The following is a 19813-nucleotide window of genomic DNA, read 5'->3' as shown; positions in this document are numbered from 1 at the left end:
ATCACTCATTATAGTTAGATAAATCAGGATTCAATAGACGCTAAATTTCTACTGAAAAAATCATTTGTTGAAAAAATTAGAGTAAAAAGCAATTCGTTCAATTTACTTTTAAATTATTCTATATTTTAAAAATACTTAAGTTTTTAATAATTATCTAAATATTAACTACGGTTATTTTTATGTGTAGATGATATAATTTATTGACAGTATAAAATATTTTATATTAATAATTTACAAAAATTTATTAAAAAATAATAATATGCAAAAGTTACTCCAACTAATTGTTCAGCAAAGACACAAGAAAAGTAAAGTAAAATAATAATAAAAAAACGAAAAATAAGAAAAATCCATTATTCAATGTTATCCAGTTCCAAACAAGAAGTGCTTTCATGTTTATCCTTTTTGTTTGTGAAATCCGAAGTTTGAGTAGAGAGTAATTTTTAGATAATCACAGTTGTAACACTTTCTTAAATTCATACTTAATCAACATATATAATACTATAGGAAGAATTTCAACTATACTAAAAATTCTGGTTGTTCTAATTATTTTAACTGTTGATCTGAATTAAGAACATCAATATTTTTGATACATTTAAAATTTTTTCAATACTATATATATACCATAAATTAGGAAATATTATTATAAAAAAGTTTTAATTTATAGGACTTTTATATAAATCAATTTGCAACAAAAAATGGTTTCATAAGTAGTCAATTAGAATGGATATGAATTATATAAAGATTCTGAACATATTTTATAAAGAAAAAAGAATGACCAGTTGACAAAATATTTTTGTCTTATTTTAAAATAAGTTTATGTTGTCAATGTCTTCATATCTATATTGTTAATTAAAAGACTAATAGGTGGTATCAGATATTATCTAAGATTGTAATTGGTTAGTTTTAAAACAATATTCAAGATAAAGATATAATTAAAATAGAAAAAAAATCATTAATATGTTTATTTGATTAACTTAATTATTTACCTTACAAGCTAGGATTATATGGTTATAGAAGATCTCATGATGATGATGATGATGATGATGATGATGATGGTAAATAGTAGCATAAGGTAAATCCAAGTCATAGGTTGGTCGTTAATGGTTGATGAGTACTCAATACTCATTAATCAAATCTGGATCCTCAGCACTCTGACCTAGAAATATATGCATTCAGATAAGGACTTCACTTATGCGCCTCACACACTCACTATTCATCCAACACTTTCATCATGACTTCATAATAAATAATAATATTATTATATGTTTCTGAATTTTGCATTTCTTCTCACTCATCTTCTTATGTAGTTAATGTCTTTGTTTCTCTGTTTCTCTGTTTCCACTCACTCACTTCACTTTCACACACTCTCTCCTCTCTGCTGCTTCTGTCACCGCTCTTTAATTCTGCTCCATGAAACCGTTGCAACACTAAGCTTGCTCTTCTTCATACAATCACTCATAACCCTCTGTCTTGTGACCCTTTTCAGTTTTGATCCTCAATCTCTACATAAATGTCAGTAATGTTTCCTTTTCTTTTATTTCCCCACTTCAATTCCTTTTTCAAGTGTAATTCCTGATGCATTCATAGCATTGCTTCTTTGTTTTATTTTGTTTTCAGTATCTTGGGTGTGTGTTAATTCACCAAAGTTTGTAACTTTCTCTGTGATTCTCTGAGCTGTTATGTTTTCTCTGAGTGGCATTTTCTGCTGTTTGCTTTAATTTTGGAACTGGGGTTTGTCAATTATTCCATGACACTGACTTGAAGTAATTAACTGGCCCTTTAAATTATTATTTTGAAAAAAAAAATATTCTTTTTTTTTTGGGTGAGCTTGATTTATGTTGTTTGGGGTGTTTGGCTTGGAATTTTGCTTGGTGTTTAAGGTTTTATAATGGGTTGGTGTGTGAGTGGACATGTTGCAGTTCATGCTGGTCTTTTATCTTTAATGTGAAGCCTTTTAGTTGTTTTCTATAAAGTTTGGTAAGCTGTGTGAAACCAGCTTCTCTTTTTGTCTTTGCTGTTTTGGTTGATTGGAACTATTGTGGAATTTTTCTGCCTTTATTTCATAGGGTTAGTTATGCTTTCAATTTTTATCTTCTACTTTATGGTTGTCTTTTGCATGTGTGTGTGTGCCTTTAAATCTTGAAGTCCTTTTCTCTTCCTTTTGAACATATAGTTATTTAGGCCTTCAAACATGTATATATATCTATAGGCTTTAGTTTCTGATTTGAAGGACTTCTGTTGTTCTTCTCAAACTGCAGTTACTAATCTTATAATTTAAGAACTTTGGACATTGAGTTTTATTGATTTTCATATGCAGTATTCTGGTTTTGTGCATTTCCCCCTGTTAAAATTTGTTGTTGACTGCTTATGAGAACAGTTAGGTGTATTGAACATTGTGGGGTTGGAATCTTGTTGTGAAATTTTCTTGAGATTAGAGGAGCTTGAAGAGTAAATGCATGGATCGTGGGGACCAAATGGCGTTGTCTGGTTCTGCATCTTATTATATGCAGAGAGGAATGCCTGGTTCTGGAACACAGCAACCTGACTTGCACAATTCGCCTAGTATGCGTCCATTGTCGAATCCTAACCTCCCATTTCAGCAAACCATTGGGGGTAGTACCATTGGATCCACGATGCCATTGGAATCTTCGGGGATGTCGTCTCAATGTGTCAATGTTGGTGCCCCTGCTGGAGCTCCTTCCGGAGAACCGGTCAAAAGGAAGAGGGGTAGGCCTAGGAAGTATGGGCCGGATGGAACCGTTTCACTGGCATTGACTCCAACGCCAGCTACTCATCCAGGAACCATGACACAACAAGGCCAGAAACGGGGTAGAGGTCGCCCCCCAGGGTCTGGGAAGAAACAGCAGCTGGCTTCTCTTGGTAAATATCTGTTTCAACTTTTATGATGTCTTGTGATGAATTGAAGTTATTATAATTTGATGTTGAATTGTTACTGTTCTTGTTTGAAAATACTTATTGAGATTTATGTAAAAATCCAAATTGTTCATAGCTTTTGCAGCTTAACTATCAATTATAGAAATGCTTGTCTTATCCAAATATATATGTATTTAGCTTTTTTCTTCTGATTAACCTACCTTTCGTAATTAAATATAAAAATAAGGTGTTTGCACTTGAGTGTTGAGTAATCCTCAATTTCTCATTGAGTCATTGTCCATTAGTTTGTGTATTAGATAATAAATTTCAATTTATACCTCTAAACGGATCTCATGAATATAAACTTTAGACTGAACCCAAGATACGGTTTTGTCTTAATACGCGAATCTTAATAAGGCAAAATCTTATTAAAACAGACATATTGGTAAAGAAAAAATTATATGCTGAGTTCACAGCAGGGGTGTGAATTGTCATTTATCATGTAACTTGTAATTAATAGTGAGACTTATTAGAAAACAATCTAGTGTTCATATGCAATACTATAAAGTTAATGGTATTTTTACTGTGAAAACGCTAGATTTGATATTATTTTGAAGTTTTGCTTTCTGAGTGTTAAAAGTTACAACTATTGAGAGTGACAATATTTAATGCAAACTTTTTATTATGAAAATTGTTTACAGGTTGAAATGATTCATTCTTGATCTGAGATTTTGGTTGAGTAGTTCTATCATACATTAATTTCACTATTAGAAAATGAAAAGAAAAGCGAAAATAGGAAAATGAAAACAGAGATCAAACAGACCTTAAAGTTGTAGACATAGCAATATGTATTTTTCTTTAGTGTTGTTTTTCTTCATATAAAATGCTCGGGTATCTGTATAGCCCAAATGGGGTTATGCTCTTAGTCTTAAGTTGATCCTATGCACTGAAAAAAATATAAAAAAATAACAATTTAGACCTGTAATGCTGTGTAAAATTGTGAAAAAAAATGGATAAATATTTTGTAAACTTGTTACAATAAGATCAGCTTGGATTCATATTAAATTTTGTTTAAATATTTTTATTGATGTGTATGCCATCCTCTATTCTTATTGCCAGGTGAATTGATGTCTGGTACGGCTGGGATGGGTTTCACTCCTCATATCATCACCGTTGCTGTTGGAGAAGTATGTTACATTTCTTTTGGAATTTGTATCAACCTTTATGTTCTCTTATTAGTTTCGTTAAATATTTCAACTTATAGAATATTTTTCAGTATTTATAATCTCTAGATGAAGTTGTTATTTATATTTTTCAGTGTTTATATTATCTGTGTTGAAATGGTTTCTTGAATTTAATGATAAAGCTGATAGTATTAAATCCAAGATAGATGCTTGGATTTACTATTTTATTGACTCAGTAAAGCCAAAAGCAAGCATTGTGAAATGATAATAAAGAAGATAATGGTGTGTGAATGCATCAAACTAAATGTGTCAAACTTGATTGTTTATCATGGAAAGATAAAATCATATGGTAAGTTACCTTGATGTCGATTTCATATCAGATATACAATGTTGCCACAAATCTTGTACATCTCTGTTAATGATTACAAGAGATGATTCTCTGAGTTTTGTGCTATATGTTAGGCCATTTCTGACAAATATTTTACAAGTACTCTTTAGAACATTTTGTTATTTCTTCTTTTAGGACATCGCAACCAAAGTTATGGCGTTTTCTCAGCAAGGGCCTAGAGCAATTTGTATTATGGCAGCCACTGGTGCTGTCTCTACCGTGACACTTCGACAACCTTCAACTTCCGGCGGCACTGTAACATATGAGGTTTGGAACTTTCTTAGTAACACGTTCATGTTCATAATTAATTATACACTTCCATATTCTCATAGACTCTTAGATGCACCGAATATTCAAACCGATGCTGAATTATAAATAGCTCTAGTTGCCACCCTACCTAATCATGGTCATTGATGATCAGTTTCTTGCAGTTATATACTTCCTCCTTTTTACTATATCTGACATTCTGAAAAGTAAAGTATCAAAATTATTGTCATTTTTTAATATCATGATAATTTTTTTTCAATAACACTCTTAATTTAATTCGGAAAAATAGTGTAATCCTAAGTAGGTCAGAAGCTTTTTTATTTTCTCCTTTCCCCCAATCATTCATAAATCTATTATGGCAATATTATCTATGGTTAAACTCACCCATGATTATTGGTTAATCAATAGGGCCGTTTTGAGATATTGTGCCTATCAGGCTCTTACTTACTTACCGATAGTGGTGGATCTCGCAATCGATCTGGGGGACTAAGTGTTTCCCTTGCTAGTCCCGATGGCCGTGTTATCGGCGGAGGAGTTGGCGGAGTACTTGTTGCAGCATCTACAGTTCAGGTAACTACACCTTTTTTGTTGTCGCAGCATTATATATCTCGAAAATCTTAGTTCTCACATCAAAATGTGCAACTTATGGAACTTGAAAGAGTTATATTCTTGTGCATCCATCCTTAAACCTGTAGTTGCTAGATTTGATGAAGTTTGTGGTTGCAGGTTGTAGTTGGGAGCTTTATTTGGGGCGGATCGAAGGCGAAGAAACAGAAAAAAGAAGGTTCTTCCGAAGGAGCAGAAGTTGCTATGGAGCCGGATCATCAGACGGTTCATAACATTTCCCCGAATCAAAATCTTACTCCAACCTCGTCTCTAAGTCCGTGGCCTAGTTCGCGTCCAATGGATATGCGCCATTCGCATATTGACATCGATTTAATGCGCGGGTGAAACCTTGTTTAGCAGATATAAACTAGTACTTGGTATATATATTCAGATTATTGGTCACAAATCTAATTTTCTTGTAGCAAGAAGAGATGAGAGTAGAGAATTTAGGTGACTTTTTAATTTGGAACCCAAACCCATGATTGACTTTGGCTTTAGCTGTGAGGAGTATTTAATTTGGAAGATTTCATGTACCTTGATTGAATACTTGTACTTGTTTATTTGTTGGTTTAGGCATAGATTTAAGCCAGGGCGAATGTTGGTATGAAGATTTGGTTGCTAATGTTGTGCCTAATGGAATTTCTCCTTCTTTCTTTGTCTATACCACTTATATATGGAGGTTATTAAACTCTAATTGATCTTATTCTAGCAACTTCAGAATCTCAATATACATCAAATGTGGGTAAGATTCTACTATGTGGACAAATTCTGCCAACAAAGCAGAATAAGATTCCAAGGACAACAACTTGCCCACAGAATCATCAACTTTGAGCAAGTTATTATTCAAATTACTAGGCGGTTTTTTAACTTGTTGCATTACTCATCCGTGGTGATACAATCAACATTCCTATTTATGCTTGGGGAGTTTTAACTAATTCATATTTGGTTCCTTTCGTCCACACCATGAAAACTAAATAAACAAAAGGTTTTGTTAACCATCAGTATATTATTATTAGTAGTCTATTATAAGCAAGCATTAGTTTCACTCTAACTAAGGAGCTAAAACAAGAAAAGTGGTTAATTTTTATGACATTCATTTTATTAAAAAGTTGAACCCCCCCTTTTTTTAAATGTGAATTTTTTCTTCTTGATTTTTTAATCACACTCTTCCAGAACAATGATTTAAAAAAATAATAAAAAAAGAAATGTTTGTACGATCTTAAAACGTTTACAATAACAACAAAGTCTTGTCCCATTAGGTGGAGTCAGCTACATGAATCAAACGACACCATCGAGCTCTATCATGTATCATGTCTATAGAAAGATCGTTTACATGTAGATCTCGTTTGACCACATCATGAATGGTCTTTTTAGGTCTTCCTCTGTCTTTTACCCTTTGTCCGTCTTCCATCTCATCCACCCTCTTGACCGAGTGTTCTGTCGGTCTTCTTCTCACATGTCCGAACCACTTGAGAGGCGATTCTACAATTTTTTTCATAATAAATGCTACTCAAACTCTCTCTCTTAACAATCTTAAAACATTTAAATAATTAAATTGATATTCCAAAAATATTTACTTGTACTTATTTTTCTTTATATGTCTATGGAAGATAAATGTTATTTGAGACTAGAATTGGTTATAAATATTAAAAATAAAAAGATGCCTTGTTTTATGTAATCAAGGAAATATGCGTTGTATGTATAACCCGAATATAAACTATAAATAGCTCCCATCATACCTGGATTAGAAAGCATCTATTTAAACATGAAGATCTCAAAAGCTTGTGTAATCTTGGTTCTTCTCATAATAAGCTTTCTAAGTGCACTAGCCCAAGCTCATAAACATGATTATGATGATCACACATGTAAGCCTAGTGGCAAGTTAAGGGGCAAAAAACCGCCAAAAGGAAAATGCAAGAGAGACAATTTATCTAAGTGTTGCAAACATGGCAAGGTTTATACAACGTACGACTGTTCGCCCAAGATCACGAACCGAACGAAGGCGATCTTAACACTGAACGGATTTGAGAAGGGTAAGGACGGAGGAGCGCCGTCTGAGTGCGACAAGTACCACTCAGACGACGTTCCAATCGTGGCACTGTCGTCGGGGTGGTTCAACAAAAAGAAGAGGTGCGTGAACAAGATTAGCATATTTGGGAATGGAAGAAAGATTAATGCAATGGTGGTTGATGAGTGTGACTCTACAATGGGGTGTGATTCTGAGCATGATTTCCAGCCTCCTTGCCCTAACAATGTTGTTGATGCCTCCAGAGCTGTTTGGAAGGCCTTGGGTGTTCCAAAGAAGGATTGGGGTGGAATGCAAGTTTTTTGGACTAATGCTTGATTTATACTAAAACTTGGTAATAATCTATAACTCGCGTACAATTGTCTTTACGTAAAGTTAATAGTTGAAAATCGTTAGATAATTATTTAATTAAAGTTGTCAAATTATCTAACAATTTTTAAATATCAACTTCACATAAAGACATCTACAAGTGAATTTTCACCAAATAACTTTGCACGTGAATCCAAAAAATAGTGTAACTAAATTTACAATACTATTATTATTCTGTCTTTTTCTTTAACATTATTTACCTTTTGACATGTTTTAAGATAAAGGTAAATGTATCAGTACATGTATATAAATTGAACTTATGAGATAAAAGAGAGATGGAAAAAAAAATTGTATAATTGCTTTACATATGATTGATGATTCTTAATTTTCTTTTGCCAAGTATGCAGGAAATGTGTGAAGAAATGATGGAAGAAGAGGTGTTTTAAGTGTGAAATTTCCATCATTTATTGTTTTAAGTTTGAGGATATATGTGCAAGCAGCAAGTGTATATATTAATAATTCGAAATTCTCCAAGTTAATCTAATAAATACTCACTTATTAATAGGGATTAAGCTCACCGCCGGATGAATTGTAAAAATTCTTATAATAAAATAAGAGCACCATCCATTGTATTACTCATTGCTCATGCCAGTTTGTGTTTGTGACAGATCATGTAATTAATTATAAATTTAATTGTGATACATTTCTTTTCACCTTGTATTTTTTAATGGTACCAACCAAAAAAATGTTTATTAGAATCTGTTTGAGGTTCGAAATTGTACATATAATTATATAACAGCATCAGTTATGTCTATCATTGTAATAATACACATTGTACTATTTCATGAGTATTAAAATTATATAGCAGCATCAGAATTTTTCTTCGTGAAAAGACCACAAACGCACAAAAGAACATAAACCTAAAATCAAGATTCCACAACTTACGCCTGAGATGTACTAGCTTCCTGGATGTACCAGTTTACCAGATTGCTAGATAAATATATTAAAAGAGAATCTCAGCATGTTACATTAATACTAATATAAATAATCAAGAAAAAAAAAAATAGACTAACCACATGAAATATAAGAAAAAAATATTTAAATATAATTTTTAATCAAAACTATGAAATACCATGCCAATTATTAATATGTATGTAGTAAGCAACATGAGGTTAAAATCAAATGAAATATCTTGACCAGAAAAAAAAAATAGAAGTAATATGATTTATGATAAGCAGTAGCTTACTCATAATTAAAATATCAAGATACACCCAAAATATGAATAAATGATGATGATACTTGCTCTTCTAACATAGAAACATTAATAGAAATTAATCCTTCTGTTAAAAGCTCAATAGTCTTCCATTTTCTATCTTTTTCTTTTCCCACTTTGTTCTCCAAGCGTTTAATCACTTCTCTTTCAATTTTTCTGGTAACACGCCCACTACTAAAATGTGTGATAAGGATTTTCTTTTATCTTTCTGTAATAGAACCCTTATATTTAGAATTTTACATTGTAAAAATACATATAGAATAAAGTTAACATTGTAAAAATTGATTAAAAAATTTAGCTTCTTAAATGCACATGTTAATAAAATATTTGTAATTATTGGTTGTTTTTTAACAGTTTCTTATATATCAGATACTTTTTTACAATTTTTTACTTTAAACTCAATCTGCACAAATATATATATAAGGACATATAAATTAAGTTATAACATATAATTTTATATGCAATAAAAATATTATTTTATTGTAATAAATGAAAATGGTTAAACTAGTAACAATATTTAATTAAATTGATATCTTTCTATTGATTATGTTATATTGTCTTTGTACTATAAATTTGCACATGCTTTCTTATAAACACTCATTTGTAATCACCTATCTTATAACATTATAAGATATTTTTGTATAACAATCCTGGCCATCCAATCCACCAACTGCTATTTTTCGCAAGCTTTTTTCGTCCTTCCTTAGTTTTTCTATTTGGTCATTCTTCAAACAGTTGTCCAACAAATCTTGTAGTGAAATAATATTTTCACTACCATTGGATTTGTCAATTATGTTGTACCTAGTTTCTATGGCAACATTGAAATACTATTTCACCACCATAGAAAGTAGATACAATATAATTAACAAATCCAATGGTGGTGAAAATATTATTTCACCACAAGATTTGTTGGACAATTGTTTGAAGAATGACCAAGTAGAACAACTAAGGAAGGACGAAAAAAACTGCGAAGAATAGGAATTGGTCAACTATGACCATGATTGTTATAGAACAGTACCTTATAATATTTTAAAATGGGTAACTACAAATGGGTACGTAAAAGAGAACATGTGCAACTTTACAGCACAAGTCAATGTAACACAATTAACAGAAAGATATCTATTTAATTAAATAATGTTTTTAATTTAATAATTTTTATTTATTACAATAATATTTTTTTACATATAAAATAATATCTTATAACAAAACTTAACTTATATATCCTTATATAAATTTTCTGTAGGTCGAGTTTAAAGTGAAAAATTGCAAACATGTGTCCGATATATAGAAAACGGTTGAAAAACAACCAGTGATTGCAAATATTTTAACGCATGCTTCTAAGAAGCTAAAAATGGAACAAAATGGCTATAAAAAAATCATTTATAAGTCATTTACATACAAGAAAAAACAAAGATAGAAAATGGAAGACAATATCTATTTAGAAGAGCATGAATCATCATTTATTCATATTTTAAATATATCTTGATATTTTAATTTGTTCTTTTTATTATGAATAAACTACTATCTATCATAAATCATCAAAATTATTAATAATATTGCTTTTATTTTTTGTCTGGTCAAGATATCTCTCATTTAATTTTACTCTCATTTTGCTTACTATATATATTGATAATAATTTGCATAAAGTATTTCATAGTTTTGATTAAAAATTGTATTTAAATATTTCTTCCCTATATTTTATGTAGCTAGGCTATTTTTTTTTTCTTGATTATTAGCATTAGAGTTACCGTAATATGCCGAGATTCTCTTTTAATGTATAAATTCTTCCCATGTTACCGTAATATGCCGAAATTCTCTTTTAATGTATAAATTCTTCCCATGTCATTTTCCAACTCTTTCAGTTGAACAACATCCACAGCACTTCTTTTGATGGCTTCCACCTATAGATGTAACAATTGAGGAGTAGAGTTTAGACTTTGACAAAACAATTTTTATTAAAATAAATCTACATAATCTTACACTATTAACTTAAATAATCATAATAATTATGATCATTTATACCACCTTGCTCCTATGATCTTTTAGCATTTTCTGCTAACCAAAAATCCAAGTGAAAAGAAAACAGTATTAAATAGTTCAGAAATGTCCACAAATTATGAGTATATATTGGATATAATATGGATAACTAATCAGTACATGGAAGTGTATAAAACACCTTGAAAAGAAAATTAACACTCATAAACAGAACTAAATTTGGGCCAAGTTTTAGTAAAAGCACATGTATATATTTTTTTAACCAGATTATAATCTGCAACCTACAAAATTTTACATAAATTTTGCTCAAAATATTAGTAAAACTCAAGCCATATCATTTACAGGAAAATGACAAATTCAACTCAATCCACTTTAGCCTATGATTAACACCCATAAGAAAAGTGTCTTGAATAAAATAATTTTTAAAAAATAAAATATAGTTTTGTTTAAGATATACCTTGTTTTGTTTAAATCTTTTATGTCTTCAGTGCTTATGTTAGTCCTCGACCACTTCCATCCATCAACCTCCTCTTCATTCTCGCTAGCTGATCATAAAGCAAGCAGGTATCATTAAATTGCAGGTAAATGGTAAGCAAAGATGACACAATGAATACACAACATCACCAAAAAAAAAAAAAACTTCAACAAAATAACCTCAGGTTTCAGCAGCAACACGAACTTCATCTTCTTGAATGGGTTTAGTGAAGGATGGATTATCACACACTCATTAAACAATTCAACAGTGACAAATTACTCCATTTCATTGGCATATGGAGAATGAAGTCATGAACTAAGCTGGACTAATGGCAAATCTTCTTTTGTAGGGAATCATTAAAATAATTTCCAGCAGCAGCAGAAAATGGAAGAAAATTTCTGAATTGACAAACGCATCTAGTAGGTAAAAAAGGTTATAAACAATCAAACAATTTCATCATCTTTGATTTCAACTTTTAATGAAAAAAACAAACAAACAAATAGTATACATACTCTGAATTTCCAAGTTTTCTGAGTTCGTCAATTGCTGCAACAACTGTTACTTTTTTTTCACGGCTGACCAGTGGAGTCAAAGAAAGTCTTCATCTGCGCCCCGGCCAACCATGCTCCTATACCTCATTAGAAACCCAAACAGCACCACGTCCGCCACCGCCAGGTCTTCTGCCGTTACCACAGGTATTCCATCGTCTTTGGACGACACCCTCGTCTGTTGTAGAATCTCTGCTGAGAGCATCTCTGGCACCCTGTAGAGAACCATTTCCACTCCCTCAACGCTGTCCACGCCCTTCTTCAACCTCCTTGCTAGGCCTTCCACGTGTCCATACATTGAGTAAAACACCATGAAGATCCTCACCGTTGTAGTAGCAGCGGCCACCCCATACGACGACGCTTGGGTGTTTTTGGTACATCTGTGGAGGTGTTGTCACAGGGGATCGACGCCGTCTAAGACATTCCGGCAACGACGAAAGAGGGAGAATTGCCGGCAACACACCTTCTTCTTGCTGGGAACGAATCTCCTGTTTTCCCACTCAAGATTTTAGATGAGAAAAGATTTCAGAGGATGAGAATGAGAGAATTTTAGAATTTCAGGAGAAGGGTAAAGGGTTCGAAGAAAAGAGGGTAGTTATGAGAGTAAATGGGGGAGCATGAGTATATAGATGAATTAGAAAATTTGATTTCTTAGGGCCAAATTTGAGCGGTAAAATTCCCGCCCAATCAGATGTACAACTTCTTCCTTTAAAATTAAATTTGGGCGGAAAAATTAATTTGGATTGCTGTAACATCTTCTTTTACTATAATTATTTTTTACTTTAAAAGGGAAGTTAGATAATTTAGACACCTAGGGGTGTCCATAGATCGGATCCTATCCGCATATTCGCGGTGTTTATCCGAATCTGATTCGAAAATTGCGGATATGGATCCGATCCGCAAGGCTTTTGAATCGGATCGGATCGGATCCGCACACTAATTGGTTCGGATTGCGGATTTTGTGTTGATATCCGCATATCCGTGTATCCGCAAAATTAAAGAAATAAATAAGTAAATATTTTTTTTATGTTTTATTTCAATTAATAATTGTCATATATGTTATATTATTTTAATTTATTATTTAAGAAAAGTATGCTAATATTATTTTAAGAGTAAACATTTTTTTTACCAAAGATAGGAGACTCGAACCCGCAACCTCTTAATTGAGTAAACATATTTAAAAGAATAGAAAAAATAAATTTTATTAATATTTTTTTAATAAAAATAAGCTTTTAAAAATATTTTTGTGTTTTGCGGATATATCCGATATCCGATCCGATCCAATCCGATAATTTTAATGCGGATCGGATCGAATTTTTTGCCATATCCGATCCGATCCGATCCACGGACACCATAATAAAGGTACCATAGAACTCACCAAATTATATAATAACTTAGGAATAACCCATAGAATACAACTAGGATAGGACCTAGACTTGTCTGCAACTTACACCTAATATGCACCATCTGATATGTACCAACTTTTCGTATAAATAAATTAAAATAGAATCTCAATTTGTTAACATTAGCTCCAAAGTAAATAATCAATGCAGAAAAATAGACAAATCACATGAAAAATAAGAGAAAAATATTTAAATACAATATTTAATCAAAGCTACAAAATACTTGAAGCCATGGCATCTTTTAATTTTTATTTGTTAATAATTATCAATATATACAAAAAGATCACGCTAAAATCAAATGAGATATCTTGATAAAGTAAAAGATAAGAGCAATATTACTTATGTATTGATTATTTTATAATAGGCACTAACCATGATTACTCATGCAAATAACTTAACAATCACAAATAGTTATTTGAGTCACAATGTACACAAACCTTATGATAAAGTAATCATAAAGTAAAACAACATTATCAAAGTAAAAGATACATCCACACACAAACAATAAAATCATAACTAAAACAAACAATATGCCAAGATACACCATAAAAATCAGATAAATCATGATGGTACTTGCTTAATCAGTTGCCATCTCACAAAACTTGACTTCTATTCCCTTATTCATTAATTATTTTTCTCCATACTTTGCAGCAAAAAATTTGAGACGCATTATCCCGAGAATGTGCAGTAAAATTAATAATGTAATACATAAGGCCAGCAACAACTTGGCTATTAGCCTTGGACTAGACACGCCACCTTGAATTGATGGAGGTAAGTGTTGTTTATTGGGCTTATATGTTGGGCTCTTATAAATTAACTTTAACATAAAAGGACCCGAACGTGTCCCTTGATAATATGTAAAAAAACATTCTCCAGGCCCAGGGACATTGGGAACAATTTGTTTGACATTTGATTCGAGAATTATGATTTTTTTTTTTTGGGACGAAGCTAATTTTTCGTGATGTATAAATAAAAAATGAAACTGTATATTGAATCAAATGTTGTGTAAAATCCAATGCATATATTAATGAATACTAAAACAACACCAAAAATAAAAAAAATAAAAAAACATTAAAAAATGATGAGGTATAGTTCGGCCGTCTTGGGCCTTCTCAATAGTGTAAAGAAAATATCTATCAAATAAAAAAAAGAATAATCTGAAGAAAATATATAACTATACAATATATAATATATAATAAATCTCAACAACTTTATGCCGCCTCTTAAACTAATTCCATATATATAATATGAGTACACTAATAATCTTAAATCAAAATTTATTCTCTAATTATTTTCTTAATATTTAAAAAATAAAAATTTAATTATATATATTATCTTCTAAAAATATCAAAATATTAAAATAAAATCAAAGTTTTTTTATATAAAAGTTATGAGAATAATTAGGAATATAAGTTAAAATTCTGACTCTCAATTATTTTTTAATTTATCAAAGTTTTTCATTCTCATCTATCCAACTTGTTGAACAAGTAGAACATATATATAGTACGAATAATTAATTTATCTTCAACCATCACTCAGTTTTTAATCTAATAATATAATTAAATGAATTTTTTATTAAGTCGCCTTTTTTTTTAGGTAAGTATAATTTAATTTATGACTATCTTATTTTAAAATTTAGTCATCTATTTTATAAGAAAATTACTCGCACTTAGATTCAACATACAAATTTAAATCTTGAAATATCTCAACTAATAGGAATTTTAGGATTTAGAATTTAAGATTAGTTTTATTATTTGCGTTTTAGAATTTTCTTGTTTAAAATTTATGGTTTGTTTTAGTGAATTTTTAAGAAAATATCTTTTTTTTTTAGTTATTTTTTTTAAAAGATTTTATGGAAAAGTAAAAATAATTTTATGTTTGGATCGGGTATCTTATGCAAAAAAATCTTTTTATTTATTAATTATGTTTGGGTATAACAATATAAAAGTACTTTTTTGTTTATTTATTATATGAAAAACATATTTTTTTAAAGAAAAAAATCTTTTTAAAAAAATATAAATGACAGTTTCTCAAAAAAAAATGTTTTTTTTTTATTTTTTTAGTACTTTTACTTTTACTACTAGAAATTTGCCAAATACGCTAAAAAATAAAAAAAAATATTTTTTATTGAAAAAATATTTTTTTTATCAAAATAATAGCGTCCAAACACGCATTTAGGATTTTGAATTTTAGTGTTTATAATTTAGGATTTTATCATTTGGAATTTAGAATTTTATTGTTTATGATTTAGGAATTATAATTTAAGGTTTAGAGTTTTGGATTTTTTTTTAATTTGATTATGATGTTGTTTACATAATTTCAGATTTGTTTAGATTATAATTTTGATTTTTTGAATTTAATATTAAACAATCTGATAAATTTTTGTATTTGAATTTTAAATATTAGAAAGAAGTTTAAATTTTATTTTTAAATATTACGGAGACAATAATATACAGAAAAATAAATTTATATATGTGTCTGAGGCTGTTTTTTATTTAAACTTTTGTCAAAAATGACCCTAAATTAGATAACTTTTCATAGATTATTATTGTAATAATTATTCTAAAAATACATATGCTTTCACAACATAACCAAATTTTGATTAAAATATTAGTAACATTAATCTTTACTAATTACTCACATTAACGGTTGTAGATCAAGATCATTTAAAATGAAAAAGTTAGTAAAATAATAAAATGAGTAGTTAATATTTTTAAATTAATTAAGATAGTGATATATATATATATATTATAAAAATTATAAAATTAATAGTGATTAACTCTTTATTTTATCACTTTATTAATTTTTTTTACTTTAGAAGATTTAAATACAAAAGCTACATTATGTTTATTTGGGTTTCATTAAAAAAATATTTTTTTATTTTTTTTATTTGTTAGTGTTTTTAACAAAATTTTAATAATAAAAATAAAAATATTAACAAAATAAAAAATATCTAATTTATATTTTTTAAATTTTTTTCTTAAAAAAATGTTTTTGATGTGTAATAAATAAAAAATAATAATTTTATATTGTTGTAACTAAATATAATTAATTAATAAAATAAATTTTTTTATATCAGATATCCAAAAAAAATTACTTTTATTTTTTTATAAGATCATTTTAAAAAAATTAAAAATATATATATATATATATATTTTAAAATCTCATCTAAACAAACAAGCCTACTGCCTTCTTCATTCTTACTAAGTATTCCAAAATACTTTAGCCATTTTAAAAAGCCTTGCTCACTTTTAAAATTGTTTTTTCCATTTTTACGTCCAAACTAATTTGGATTCTACTAATAAAGGTGCTTCATAACTTCCCATCTACCTTACTACTTACACTAACGAGTTAAACTCAGGATATCTTTATTTTAAACCAACAAATCCCACATCTTCGTCCTTTTAAATTTTCAGCAATTTTTTTTTCATTTCTATGAAAAGTTAAAACCTAATAAGGGTCAGGCATTAAACATTAGGTAAATGGGGTTGGTCATTTGTATTTAACGCTTCTCTCTCAAGTCTCACCAACAAACTGTTGTTGCTTTTGTGATGAGCTTGCTCTCTTTTATCGGATAGCACGGTTATATAATAGAGGTGTTCAATTATATCCCTCTCACTCAAACTATCACACCATTTCTTCATTTGCCTTCTTCTTCTTCTTCCTCTTCTATGACTTTTTACGGTATGCATCTTTCTTTGTTCATTTATTTATAATGTTGTTGTGCTTAAACTTTTCTTGTTCTCTAATTATTCTTTTTACTTTGTATATTGTGGGAATGTTTTAAAGTTGTTTTTGTTCAATATCTATCAAGATGGCAGCTGGTGAGTAGTATTTTGAATTTAATATTTTCAGTTAAAATGTTTATTTTCGTTAGTCTCCGGAGGAGTGGACCAATAATCAATCTTATGCATGGACCAAAAAGTTACAATCTTTAAATATCGAGCTACTGTAGGGAGCTTTCTACCACCAAATCGGATCGGATACCACTTGTTGGGCTCTAATACAACTTGTTCGGGTACCGTAGGAAGTTTTTGACCATCGAATCGCCTCTAATACCACTTGTTGGGCCACCGTGCGGCTCTGATACCACTTGTATGGTCACCCTAGAGAGTTTTTGACCACCAAAACGGCTCTGATACCACTTGTTGGGACATCTTATGGAGTTCTCGACCACCGAATCGGCTCTGATACCACTTGTTAGACCACCATATCTCCATTTTTAACCATGATTGCTTGAATATAGGATATCATTTGGTGGTTTGAAGGTGTGTGTTGTGTGAAGGGACAGTAAGAACTTCTTTTAAATTTCTACACTTACTCTTGTTTTCTAATGTACTCAATTCTACTTACCACAAAAATTATAAGCACTAAATCTCCTTTTTTTTATTAATTGTTTACTTTCAATTTTGCTCTTCATTGCTTAGAGCTATGAGCAAATTGCTGTACACCACCACAAGCCACCGAACTTTTTATCCCTGTGCCTTGATTTTTTTTTGTAAACTAGTTATCTTCGCCGAATTCTTTTTAAAACTTATACAATGTCTTGATCTTATGTAGTTATTTATGATATGTTATTTTTAATATTTTTTTCTTGTGATTTAGACTGTTGGATTTGTTTAATGAAGCTACGTCATCAATTACTTTTAAGAAAGTTATAAAAAAACATAAATTTGCTTGCACTCATTCTCACTCATTGAAAAATTTATAAAAAAGACTACACTTAGGAAGTTGGAGTGCTCTGTTAAGGTACATAGCTATATATTATTTGTGCAATGTGGTGTCATGTGGATCTTATTTTAAGATTATGTTATGTCTTGTGTGTATTCAGGCTGTTCAAACAGCTTTAAAGATGCTAGAGAATGGGTGCAACATTCGTGATGCAGAAGCTGTTTGTGACCTTGATGTTCTTAACCAGATATATAAGTAGAAAGTAGTTGACAATTTTTAAATAATTTTTTGTAGACATGTGTTCTGGGTGTTTAAATGCTCAGTTCTATCTTCTAGTATATTTCATAGCATGTTATTCTAACTTCTTTTAGCATGTTTCATCCATTGTCTCTGTACATATTTAATTATCTTCCATAAGCTAGTGTATAACATGGTTTTCATATATAAAACACCTATATCCACTTCTCTATTGTACTGGATATTATCGGATTTAGCTATGTTAACCATATTGACTGAAATTTTTGCAGGACAAGCTGAAAGTATATCTAGCACCTGTTCTGTGTGGTAACCGCTATATGTCATTTGGTCACCATTTTACACAAGTGAAAAAGCTAGAAGGGGTATTCATAATTCAATCTACACTTTTTCTTAATATCTTAGTTAATTGTACTGCTGTATGATGTGCTATCTTTTTTATATTTTCTTATCTTTTGCTTCTATGGGTATTCTTGTGAACCTCAATTTAAAATCATTTGTTCCATATCTAATGCCTATGAGCCATATGAGCCGTGTAAGTTGTGTTTAATAATTACTTCATATAATTTTTTTCACAGAAAAAATGTTTATTTGTTTTACAAAATTTTTTTTACAACATTCTTTTGAACAGTATGAATTGTATTTATCAACCGTTAACTTATATTTTTAGAATCTTGTTCCATAATAAAGGGAATCAAACCAAGAATGTGTGGTTTCTTGCTACTCTTTTTTGCTGTGGTAATTTTGGACCTGTTGCACTTTTTTAACCTTTCTGTATTTCAAAAAAATAACGTTCTCAATTTTAAATTTGGCTCTAATACAAACATGAATATAGAAGAAAAATGTAAAAGTAGGGGAAAAAAGAAGAAAAATTACAAAGATGAATATATTAAATATTTATATAGGAGTCTAATGGTTATGTACATTTATGATCGTTCTTTAATAAATTCTAGCATGTGTTCTTAGAAGTTAGAACATAAGATAGACAAACTCATTTTTTTACTCATAAATTAATTTTCTTTTAGATCGAAGCAATTGTATACATATGCACGAATTGATAATGCATGTTTTGTGAGATTCCTAGACTTGTTCGATCCATTATTTCAAATTATCAATTTTATGATTTTGTAAATTTTGCTTAACCAGTTTAATTCAACCCAAATTTAAATATCCATTAAGTTATATGATTAATTTTCAGGCGTTCAATAAGTTATATTAGTAAATTTCTGACGAATAAAAAATAAGATTAAGTTAATCTATTGAATTTTCTAGACAAAAAATTAACTGCATTAACCTTTTTTATAATATTTAATATTTATATTCGAGTCCAATTATCACGTACGTTCATGAATTATTTTTTCATATACACTTCTTTAAAATGGATGAAATTGATACGTATGAATTAGCTCAATATTATTGGCTAGTCCAATTTGAGTTAGTTGAAACTTCAAAATTTTGATTGAACAAATCAAATATCTCCTCACATGGTCACTTTTCAGACTTTCATCACCAAAACGCTAGTCTTACATTATCTTTCCT

At 29.8% G+C, this 19813-nt stretch overlaps 1 protein-coding gene, 1 long non-coding RNA gene and 1 pseudogene across 6 annotated transcripts; 2 read left to right on the top strand and 1 right to left on the bottom strand.

Annotated features, from left to right (window-relative positions):
- Positions 1-863: 863 nt before the first annotated feature.
- LOC107621213 (AT-hook motif nuclear-localized protein 11) lies at positions 864-6013 on the top strand. 3 transcript variants are annotated; one of them, XM_088505146.1, is made up of 6 exons: positions 864-1521; positions 2382-2880; positions 3994-4061; positions 4582-4713; positions 5122-5283; positions 5440-6013. In XM_088505146.1, the coding sequence occupies exons 2-6, from the start codon at positions 2457-2459 to the stop codon at positions 5662-5664; spliced, it is 1011 nt and encodes a 336-aa protein (XP_088361272.1). In that variant the 5' UTR covers positions 864-1521; positions 2382-2456; the 3' UTR covers positions 5665-6013. The 3 variants fall into 3 exon arrangements, with proteins under 3 accessions (XP_088361272.1, XP_088361273.1, XP_088361274.1); XM_088505147.1 differs by having other exon boundaries at positions 1128-1512; positions 2378-2880; XM_088505148.1 differs by having other exon boundaries at positions 1335-1512; positions 2318-2880.
- Positions 6014-7084: 1071 nt separating this feature from the next.
- LOC148572777 (kiwellin-1 pseudogene) lies at positions 7085-7663 on the top strand (annotated as a pseudogene).
- An 823-nt stretch (positions 7664-8486) lies between these two features.
- On the bottom strand, positions 8487-12520 carry LOC107628096 (uncharacterized). Of its 3 annotated transcripts, none has more exons than XR_002356516.2 (4): positions 11910-12520; positions 11577-11813; positions 11380-11467; positions 8487-10828 (listed from the first exon to the last, which is right to left on the bottom strand). It is a non-coding gene; the product is annotated as an uncharacterized LOC107628096 (long non-coding RNA). The 3 variants fall into 3 exon arrangements; XR_001617595.3 differs by having other exon boundaries at positions 11577-11795; XR_001617596.3 differs by lacking the exon at positions 11577-11813.
- Positions 12521-19813: the final 7293 nt, after the last annotated feature.

The sequence above is a fragment of the Arachis ipaensis genome, chromosome B2 (assembly GCF_059453495.1).
Source record: "Arachis ipaensis isolate K30076 ecotype BB chromosome B2, ASM5945349v1, whole genome shotgun sequence".
NCBI lineage: Eukaryota > Viridiplantae > Streptophyta > Magnoliopsida > Fabales > Fabaceae > Arachis > Arachis ipaensis.
Note: the sequence above shows the minus strand (reverse complement) of the source record. Positions and strands in the feature narration are given on the sequence as shown.

Bases quoted from the DNA above. Each gene is read 5' to 3' on its own strand.
- LOC107621213 (XM_088505146.1), top strand. From the start codon at position 2,457: ATGGATCGTGGGGACCAAATGGCGTTGTCTGGTTCTGCATCTTATTAT. The intron at 2,881-3,993 runs GTAAATATCTGT...TCTTATTGCCAG, and splicing joins ACAGCAGCTGGCTTCTCTTG to GTGAATTGATGTCTGGTACG. The intron at 5,284-5,439 runs GTAACTACACCT...TTGTGGTTGCAG, and splicing joins TTGCAGCATCTACAGTTCAG to GTTGTAGTTGGGAGCTTTAT.